Source organism: Colobus angolensis, unplaced genomic scaffold, assembly GCF_000951035.1.
Source record: "Colobus angolensis palliatus isolate OR3802 unplaced genomic scaffold, Cang.pa_1.0 Scaffold175, whole genome shotgun sequence".
Classification (NCBI taxonomy): domain Eukaryota; kingdom Metazoa; phylum Chordata; class Mammalia; order Primates; family Cercopithecidae; genus Colobus; species Colobus angolensis.
The window spans coordinates 3,627,122-3,636,660 of NW_012114877.1; the positions used below are offsets into that span (position 1 = coordinate 3,627,122).

At 56.0% G+C, this 9,539-nt stretch overlaps 1 protein-coding gene and 1 long non-coding RNA gene across 4 annotated transcripts; one reads left to right on the forward strand and one right to left on the reverse strand.

Annotated features, from left to right (window-relative positions):
* Nucleotides 1–1,101: 1,101 nt before the first annotated feature.
* Nucleotides 1,102–6,753, reverse strand: LOC105509383. The gene is made up of 3 exons (XR_001001430.1): nucleotides 6,485–6,753; nucleotides 1,471–1,566; nucleotides 1,102–1,195 (listed from the first exon to the last, which is right to left on the reverse strand). It is a non-coding gene; the product is annotated as an uncharacterized LOC105509383 (long non-coding RNA).
* Nucleotides 2,101–7,350, forward strand: EVX1 (even-skipped homeobox 1). Of its 3 annotated transcripts, XM_011938594.1 has the most exons (4): nucleotides 2,101–2,959; nucleotides 4,000–4,055; nucleotides 4,596–4,852; nucleotides 5,432–7,350. In XM_011938594.1, the coding sequence occupies exons 3-4, from the start codon at nucleotides 4,715–4,717 to the stop codon at nucleotides 5,972–5,974; spliced, it is 681 nt and encodes a 226-aa protein (XP_011793984.1). In that variant the 5' UTR covers nucleotides 2,101–2,959; nucleotides 4,000–4,055; nucleotides 4,596–4,714; the 3' UTR covers nucleotides 5,975–7,350. The 3 variants fall into 3 exon arrangements, with proteins under 3 accessions (XP_011793984.1, XP_011793983.1, XP_011793985.1); XM_011938593.1 differs by lacking the exon at nucleotides 4,000–4,055 and having other exon boundaries at nucleotides 2,101–3,014; XM_011938595.1 differs by lacking the exon at nucleotides 4,000–4,055.
* The last annotated feature ends 2,189 nt before the right edge of the window (nucleotides 7,351–9,539 follow it).

Here is a 9,539-nt window from a genome sequence, read left to right on the forward strand (position 1 = left end):
TCTCTCCTACTCGGCTTTCATCTCACCCAGAGGAAAAGAGGATCAAACAGAGGATTCTCATTGAATGCAGAGCTGTTGGGAGGGGGGTGGGGAGCCAGGAGTCCCTCTGAGGACCCAGCCCCTAGGAGATGGGGGCAGCAGGCTACCCATGAGAAGGTGAAGTGCTCAAGGAGGAAAGGAGGGTGGGCACCACCACCAAGGCCTAATGCTGGAGGACCCTATAGAGAGTAGGCAACCTTGGCAGCTCTAAGACAGATGCCCAGGGGGCTTGCCATTGACAGGAAAGAGAGCAAGCCAGGTGCTCCCTCAGGCTGTGGCTGCTCTTAGGGAGGACAGAGCATGATAGAATCCCTGGACAGCTCTCCAAGGCAGCAAAAGGTTCCAGGATTTGACTCCCTGACTCTCAATTGCTCCTCTCACATCTAAAACATTACCCTGGATTTTGAGGCTAGCAGTGCTCAGCACACAGTGGCTTCAGCAGTCCCAAAGAGTGGAGATATATATGTGGACACCACCTTCTGGATCCCACTGCCTCTGTCCCCAGGCAAGATTAATGAGCATCTTAGACTGAAGGAGAAGTGGAAAGCCAGAGTGGAGAGAAAACTGTCTTTCTTTGGACCCCTTACTTCCTCTACCTTCCTTAACCCTATGGATAGGAAGATGGAGGAGAGAAGCAAAGAGGGAGAAGAATACACAAGGAGAAACAGGAGGAGAGAAAAGTAGGAGATAACAGACAAAAAGGTCATGAAAGAGGACTTACCTGTAAAAGCTGGGGGTTTGCTAGGGACATGGAAAGAAGGGAGGTGCTGGGCTGCCCTTTGCAGCTGGCTGCCTAGGGCTGGAAGCTCTTGGGGAGGAGGCGGAGAAAGGGAGATTGAGCATAGAAGGTGCCCACCTCCTGCCTTCAGCAATGTGGGGACAGACTTAGCCCACCCACCTGGCCCCAGCACACTTGCTTAGAGCTCAAAGTGTCAGTTTGTAGGAGTTCTATTCAAGCTTCTTCCCTGGGAGAGGAGCCAACAGAGGCCTATGGCAGCCCCCAAATATCAAGTTCCACAACCCCTGCCCCCACCTCCTGCCCTTCATCAGAGCCCCTACTTACTTGCTGTTTTAGGGCATTTTCAGCGACTTCACTCTCTTCTACTTCAAATGCCATCCACTTTTGGAGACAGAGACCACTGCCCCTGGGCAGGCACTTGGGAGACGACCTTATGAGTCAAACTTCTATGAACCCCAACCTTTTTGTGCTCCGGGAGGCTGAACCCCTGCCCAAAATACTGCGATGAAAGTTACTGCCTTCTCCCAGCTCGGGGCCTCCAGTACTGCCACAGCAGGGGCCGCATTTCCTGGGTCCTCTTCATTTGGAAAACCTCTTTCCAGGAGAATCCGTTGATTCTGAACGAATACCTTAAAATATGGGCAAGGAAAAAAAAAAAGACAACTCTTAGAACCTCTCCCCACCCAACATACCTGGAGTGCAGGCGAGGCCCAGGCAAACGGGAAAGCGACTTCTTCTACGAATAGCCGTCTCAAGATGAAACCAGGCTGTGGAAAACTTAAGACCATCTAGATGGGAAGGAGGTATTTAAAAGAAATCAGCACACACTCTTACAGCAGCCAAGGCGGGTCTTTAAATTTAAGAAAAAAGTAAGGTATTTATTTTTTGCCCCTTGGGGAAGAAAAATAGCAAAGTTTGGTTCCCAGGAGTAAGGAGACAGAGGTGGGTAGGGAGAGGGAGGAGAAGAGAGGAAAAGATGGCCCAGCCTCAAGCTCTCCAGTCAACTTGGGGCGGGGGGATACATTTTTCCGTAGCTTGTAAAAAGACTTTTCAGCCAGTTTGAGGTTAGCTGCCAGGGGCAGACAGTTGTAATAATGCCGACAGAATTGAGGCTTGTAAGCTGGGCTTCACACTTCTAAAATGCAGTTATGGATTCTTTCATCGGTGTTAGATCAAGGCACCAAGTTAAGAAAACAAAAATCAAAACAACAATAAAATAAAAAAATCAAAAACGTATTTAATTACCGAGTCCCGCTGCCCCTGCGGAACTCGCCGCGCGCGTTAAGCTCTCTTTTCTTTCTGCGGAATTCCATTTGCATCCCCTCTGCCTGGGTGTCTCCCTCTCTCAGTGTGTGTGTCTCTCTGTCTGTTTTCACACTCTCCTCCCCATTCGAGCGAGGCCCACACCTGGCGCATCACTGCCGAGCCATTAGCTGCGGGTCTCCTTTCATCTTCGCTGTGGCAGACGTTTCTATTTATCCACTTGCGCTCGCCGAGTGGCGTCACCAGCGGTACTGTAATGACGATTGCAGCAGGAGGATGACAGCTTAGAAAGAAGAGGGCAATGGGGCTTCCTCCCAGAGGCGGTGCGGCACAGAGGAGCGCTCGCATCACAAGGTGACCCTAGCTCCCCACCGCCACCGCCGCGGTCGCGGTACGGACTTCGCTCCAGCCGCTCTGCGCGGTCCCAGTAACCCGGCCTCTCTTTCTCCCTCCTGCAACCAAGATCCGTCTGGCCGCTGGAGACCCAGGGAGCCGGGGTTAGGAACTCACTTGGGGCTTTCCCCTCCCCTACCGGAGAGCCCCGGGATGGAGAGCCGAAAGGACATGGTTGTGTTTCTGGATGGGGGTCAGCTTGGCACTCTGGTTGGCAAGAGGGTCTCCAATTTGTCCGAAGCCGTGGGCAGCCCGCTGCCGGAGCCGCCCGAGAAGATGGTGCCCCGTGGTTGCCTGAGCCCTCGGGCCGTCCCTCCGGCCACCCGGGAGCGCGGCGGGGGAGGCCCGGAGGAGGAGCCGGTAGATGGACTCGCAGGCAGCGCGGCGGGGCCGGGCGCCGAGCCCCGGGTAGCCGGGGCGGCCATGCTTGGCCCGGGACCCCCGGCCCCCTCCGTCGACAGCCTCTCCGGCCAGGGGCAACCCAGTAGCTCGGACACCGAGTCGGATTTCTATGAAGAAATCGAGGTGAGCTGCACCCCGGACTGCGCCACCGGGAACGCCGAGTACCAGCACAGCAAAGGTAGCCACCGCGCCCCTCCGCTCCTCGGGCCTCCCATTGCGCCCACCCTTCACTTCGGCGCAGGCCAGGAGGGAGACACTCCCTTCCCCTAGGGCAGGATGGCTGGGGGGACCCACCTGAGCAACTCTCCCTGCTATCTGCGTTCTGGCGGGGGTCTCCTACTGTGTTCTGGCATTGGCGGGACTAAGGGTGACAGCAGTGCCTTGAGTGTGGGGTGGAGTGGGCGCGGATGCAAGTCCTGGACTTGGGGGATTCAAAGCTCACCCCAAGCCCCCAGTGTTTCAACTGCTCGGGGAATGGCTTCAACTGCTAGGGGAAGACACTTTCTCCAGGCGAGGGCAAGATCAAACGCCGGTCCGGGCAGTTTGTGGCTGTCCGGGTGTAAGAGGCATGGAGGCGCGGAAGCCAGGAGTCCATAAAGGACCGTAAAATTGCGGCCCACTTGGGCAGCCCGGGTGCTGCAGCCCTCCGACCAGTTTGCACGTCGGTCAGAGGTCTAAATTACCTTGTCACTTCCCGGGCTTGGCGGCGCCAGGTCGGAAATGGTCCCAATGGTCTAATTGCCTTTGGTCTCCGGTTGCATTTGAAAAGGCAGAGATCGGGTTCTCCCCCTTCCCCTTTCCTTCCTAGTCCCACTTCTCCACCCAAAGGAAAAGGAGCTGCAGGGGGCTGGAGCCCCACCCTTCTCAGAGGTAGGCCCAAAGGGGGGCTGGTTTAACTGGAGAACCCCTCCCCACCAAAGGCTAATGGGAAGGGGGTGGATAGCTCGGAAGGGAGTTTCCCTCTGTGCCAACAATCCACCTTCCCAGACGGGGGTGGAAAACTGTGGGTGGGGGTGGAGAGGGGAGCCCACCAGCAGACACTCCTCCATAGAACTGCAGGAGTGGGTGGAAAGAGCCTGGGAGGGAAGAAAGACCACCCCCTGGCCTTGGCAGCCAACACCTTGTTGAATACCCCTTACTGTCTTATCACCAGTTTCACCCAGCCTCCTTCCCACAACCTGCCCTCAGAACAACCTGCACTTCACTCACATATACTAAGGTAATAAATAAGATACTCAACAAGCATTCTCACTCCAGCCCTGCAATACACGGAACCTAGTACACATTCCCACACCTGTTCTGGCAGCTTGGCACACAGAAGAGCAAGGAAACTCTCTGATTGCTCAGCATACTACAATGCACTTGACCCAGAGTTTACAACGCTCTAGCACAAAGGTGCATCTCAACTCATGTGCCTGTCAGAAGTGCACACCCTTGCCCACCCCTGCCAACGGGAGGCAGAAAGCTCTCCTATGCCCCAGGGCAGGTGGAAAGGGCAACTGGGAACCCCTGTACCCAGAATGCCTTAGGGGAAGGGAAGGCCTCCCCAAAGACCTCTACCTACCTAATCAAGGGCAGGCCCTTATCTTCCCTTCTTGGGTTCCCCAGTGGCCGCAGTACCCTAGCAGAAACAGTTATCGGAGTGGCTGACAGGGTGTCCCTTCCCAAATCACCCTCCCACCTTAGGCCTACAGCCCCACTTCAGTGGCATTTGTGTGTCTGTGTCTGTACACGCCTGTGCTTTGGACTCGCTGTGCAGGGTCCGGCTCCGAGGCGCTGGTCGGCAGTCCGAACGGAGGAAGTGAGACCTCCAAGAGCAACGGCGGCGGTGGCGGGGGCGGCTCGCAAGGCACCCTGGCGTGCAGCGCCAGTGACCAGATGCGTCGTTACCGCACCGCCTTCACCCGAGAGCAGATTGCGCGGCTGGAGAAGGAATTCTACCGGGAGAACTACGTATCCAGGCCGCGGAGATGCGAGCTGGCGGCCGCCCTAAACCTGCCGGAAACCACCATCAAGGTATGCGGGGTCCAGGCTGGGGAGGCGGATGTGCACCTACTTAGCGGGAAGTAAATACCAACTGCCCACTCCATAAACCGCAGGCCAGGAATCTGGGCCTGGGGTCTCCCTGCCCAGCGCGTGCAGATTGACCCTCGTGACGGCTCCTAGGCAGGCATTGCTGCCGTGTGGTTGACTCTGTCTCTTTCCTTGTTAAATAGACAGGGGGTGGGAGTGGGGGGAGGGTATAGAGTGCCTGTGCGGGTGACAAGGTAGTTTCTGGGGACACGCTGTCTGCGGCCTCAGACCAATTGAGTCCACGTCCTCTCACCGCTCCTCCCGTACACACACCGGCCTCTGGCACCCCAGGGCCTGGCCACCTGGGCAGAGGGAAGGAGGGAGCGGGCTGGAGTCACTCCCGAAAACTCTCTGGAGGGATTCCAGCTCCAGGTGGTGGTGGTGGGGTCCGTCTCTACCCAGCTGGTGTCTGCTTTGACTCTTCCTGCCCTGAGAACACCGTCCCCGGAGCGGGACCAGACTTCCGGCCTCTGACTATCGGGCCGAGTCCAGCTGCCGAACCTGCTCCGCTCCTCTCCCCAGGTATGGTTCCAGAATCGGCGTATGAAGGACAAGCGGCAGCGCCTGGCCATGACGTGGCCGCACCCGGCGGACCCCGCCTTCTACACTTACATGATGAGCCATGCGGCAGCCGCGGGCGGCCTGCCCTACCCCTTCCCGTCTCACCTGCCCCTGCCCTACTACTCGCCTGTGGGCCTGGGCGCCGCATCCGCTGCCTCCGCCGCCGCTGCCTCGCCCTTCAGCGGCCCGCTGCGCCCGCTCGACACATTCCGCGTGCTGTCGCAGCCCTACCCGCGGCCCGAACTGCTGTGCGCCTTCCGTCACCCGCCGCTCTATCCCGGGCCCGCGCACGGACTGGGCGCCTCGGCCGGCGGCCCTTGCTCCTGCCTCGCCTGTCACAGCGGCCCGGCCAACGGGCTGGCACCCCGGGCTGCCGCCGCCTCGGACTTCACCTGTGCCTCCACCTCCCGCTCAGACTCCTTCCTCACCTTCGCGCCCTCGGTGCTCAGCAAGGCCTCCTCCGTCGCTCTGGACCAGAGGGAGGAGGTGCCCCTCACTAGATAAGGGGCCTCAGGCCGGCTGCCGGCTCCAGGACGCCCGTGGGGTCACCCCCCATCCCCGGCACTCAGCCTCTCGCTCCTCGCCCCTAGGAAGCCAACGGGGAAAGGAGAGGGCGGAAAAGGACCAGCGGGATCCGGCCGCGAGAATTGGAAAGCCTAGGAAGTGGCCGTGGCTGGCGCGTTTGGGGAGCAGGAGTGGGGATAGGGAAGCAGAGGTTGAGAGACCTTCCTCCGGGGCGGCCTCCGGACCCACCGCCCCCTATCAGGGTCGAGGCTGTAGCTCCAAAGCTAAACAAAACTTAGCAGCAACAGCAATCAATATCCGGCCCCTCGGCCCATCACCCTCCATCTCACACTCCCCTCTCAGCGGGCCCCCTCTCCCCAGCCAAGGCCCAAGCACTGGAAAGGGAAATTGCTGTCTGTCTGAACAAAATGCTGTGTATGCAGAGCAGGTAGAGATTAGTCTTTGCAGCCTTTCCAAGGCATGACAAGGGGCTGGTGGATGGCAACATACCAGTCATTTGGAGGAGAGAGTGAGAGATTATTTACTACTGGGGAGAATCCGGCCCCTTGGCACGGAACCTGGAGCCTCGACTACACAGCATTTTCTGGGTCTGGCGTCTGCCAGCACCAGATCTCCTTCCTCATTCCCAGCTTTGTGACACCTCTCAACTTGCGGCTCCATCTCTCCCTGCCCCCACTTTTTTGTTGGCCAGGGAGGCTGCAGATGCCCCAGGAGCCCTTTGCCGCTTCTATGAGGCCAAGCCTTTTTTCCCTGGGCCCAGCACACACCCTGATTAGCAAGTGATGTGTGCGAGGAGGGTTTATGAATGTTGAATGTGTAATAATGATCAACACGGAGCTGACCACTGAGCCCAGAGCTGGAGCTGTTAACAAGGCGCCCAGGGAAGAGCTTAGGGAGTGAGAACTTCACCTCCCTCTCTCAGTATCTGGCGGTAAATTATAGGCAATTTTCATCCTTTGCTTGTTCACCTTCACTTCACCAGGAGTTTTCTGGCCCTACCCTTTGCATTGGGCATTTTACAACTTTTTCTCATTTTCTTCCCAAGCTACCACTGGAGCTTGACTTCCAGATACCAGTGGGAGCCTTCTGCCCCTTCTGGGGACCCTGTCTGTACCCTCCACCAGGGTTTGTTTAGAGCTGCCCCCAAATCCTCACTCCCACACTCATCCTTGCAGCCAGTTTTTGAGGAAGAAGAGAACGTGTACACCCAATGCAAGCTTCACCCTGACTGAGAGGGAGTGATTCTTCCTGTAGGGAATGAATTTGGTTTGGTTTGGGGTTTTCCTCTGAAGCCCAAAGAACTTGCTGTTATGATTCGTTAACCATATTGCAATAAAAGCTGGACATAATTCTCACTTTAGCATTTTAGTTTTTGTGGCAGCAAGCAGCTCTTAATTGACTTTTAAAATTGCTAGTTCAGCCACCATGGGTTTCAGTAGGAAAGGAACCAAAACATGGACCCACAGAGTCTTCCAAGCCTCTGTCATTGGTAGGCTCCAAACAGACATTGCATGGAGGTGGAGAAGGCAGGCTCCAAGCTGCCCTGGGGTGCATGTTTCCTTAATTTTGGGTATGTGGGGAGCCTTTCCTGGGTAAAGTGGCAGCTGAATGCTGCCAGGGGCCCACCCCTGTGGTTTCTTCTCCAGTTGTTCCAATCCTTTGAGCAACTGAAAGGGGACCCAGGTTGTGGTCTCTGAGCAACCTGCCTCGACCCCAGCCCAAAGGGAGGTGAGTGAGGCAGTGGCAGTGGAGCCTGAGTACTGCAGAGAGCTGAGTTTTTGGTCAAGCTGGGTCCACACTTGAGGGTGGAGGACAGCAGGGAGGAAGGCTTCTTGGTTGGGATCATCTTGGTCTGAATTGTCCTCAGACTGGAAGTCATCTTGAGGGTGGGATTCTGAGGGATTAGGACAAGAGGAAAGGCAGTGCTCAGAAGCTACCTTCCAGCCCCCACCTGCACCCCCCACAGGAGACCCAAATGTGGCTGGGTGTGAAGTTCCACCCAAACAGGGGAGAGATGGGAGCCTTCTGGGAGTCCAGGAGGCTCTGGATTGCATAGACACGAGGGGTCCTCTGCCACTGTATCTGCCAGCAGATAGAGACTCCTCAAATGCCCTCCTCCCTCCTTGGGTTCCACAGTAAATCCTCCTGCACACAGTAGCTGGTGCCCTCCCAAGCAAATTGTGCCCTGAGGTTTCCAGCACCCCCTCCCCTGCAGCCAAAAGCTCCCGAGTGCCAAATCCCGGTAAATTTTGCGTTGCTCCACGTTGGGCAGAGATTGCTTGCGACAGGTAAATGGGCTGCGGGTTGCCTTAATGCCAGGCGTATTTTCAGTTAATAGGGAGGGAAAATGAGGTGTCTGCAGCGATATTGGAAAGTACAAGATCGATGATCCGGCTTCGTGTCCAATCAGCAGCCTTTAATTGACTGTATTTTCTGGGTAATTGAGCCTCTCTTCCTCCAAATTGAAGTGGAAGATATAACAATACATCTTGCCAGGAGGAATTACTCATTACTTCATAATGAAATTTCCCTTTTGCCAAGGTTTGCGGTTTGGCACTAGGCAAACCTTCTCACTCCCCTTCCCCCCGCCCCAAACATTCTTAGCCCACTTGCATCAGGCAACCCCATCTGGCATGACACGTTCCATTTGAGTGGTGGCAGGGAGGAAGTGGGAGTTGACTTGAAGAAGGTACTACCCCTTCACAATCACAACCTCCTTATCTGGAAAACAGACGGCTAGACCAGGACCTACCATGATGTTGTTTTCGTTTTTCAACTTTCTCAGTGTTGGCTTTGCCTCATCTCGGTTCCATTTTGCAGGTGGGAAAATAGAAACTCCAGGTCTACACAGCTATTAGTGGCCAATGTAGCTATGAGCTCCTGGCTCCCACTTCCTCTTCTCTCACCCTGTTTTGGGGCACAGATTCTGAGGTAACCCCCAGTTACCTGACACCTCACTCCCGACTCACGCTTTCCCGGGGCTCTTCAATTCCGGCTGGCCGGCAGGGCCTGGAAGCGTGGTCCAGCACCCAGCCCAGATTCGTCCAGCTGGGCAAGGCTGGCCACCCCACAGCCCGAGTGCGCACCGGCCCCTGGCAATTGCTGGCTTGTTAGAGTGTGATTGATTGCCTTATTAAAGCGTGTTCTTGTAAGTGTGACCAAACTGATTGCATTGCATATGTTTGGGATAATGCTCATTTTAAACAACAGGATAAAGAGGATGAGCTCCGCAGAGCCTTGAAGACAAAATGATTCTGGCCAGCAGCTCCCTAACTCTGGCATTAAATTCCTCAGTTACATAGCAAATCACTACTTGGTTTCTGCATCGTTGTCCCTATTTTTTTTTATCCTACAGTTTGATCCTGTCGTCCAATGCGGCATGCCCCCTGAATGGTTTCTTTAGTGATTATGTCCACTCCACCTTCCTAGGTTTGAAACTAGGACCCGCACTCTCCAGACATGCAGTCCCTCTCCCTCGACTAGGGAATGAGGGAGAAGAGATTCAGAATGAATCTCTTTGCCCTAGGCCTTCCGGGGGGACATG

Excerpts from the sequence above, each read along its gene's own strand:
- EVX1 (XM_011938593.1), top strand. The coding sequence starts at position 2,588 with ATGGAGAGCCGAAAGGACATGGTTGTGTTTCTGGATGGGGGTCAGCTT. Across the intron at positions 3,015-4,595 it reads CGAGTACCAGCACAGCAAAG|GGTCCGGCTCCGAGGCGCTG; the intron begins GTAGCCACCGCG and ends CTCGCTGTGCAG. Across the intron at positions 4,853-5,431 it reads TGCCGGAAACCACCATCAAG|GTATGGTTCCAGAATCGGCG; the intron begins GTATGCGGGGTC and ends TCCTCTCCCCAG.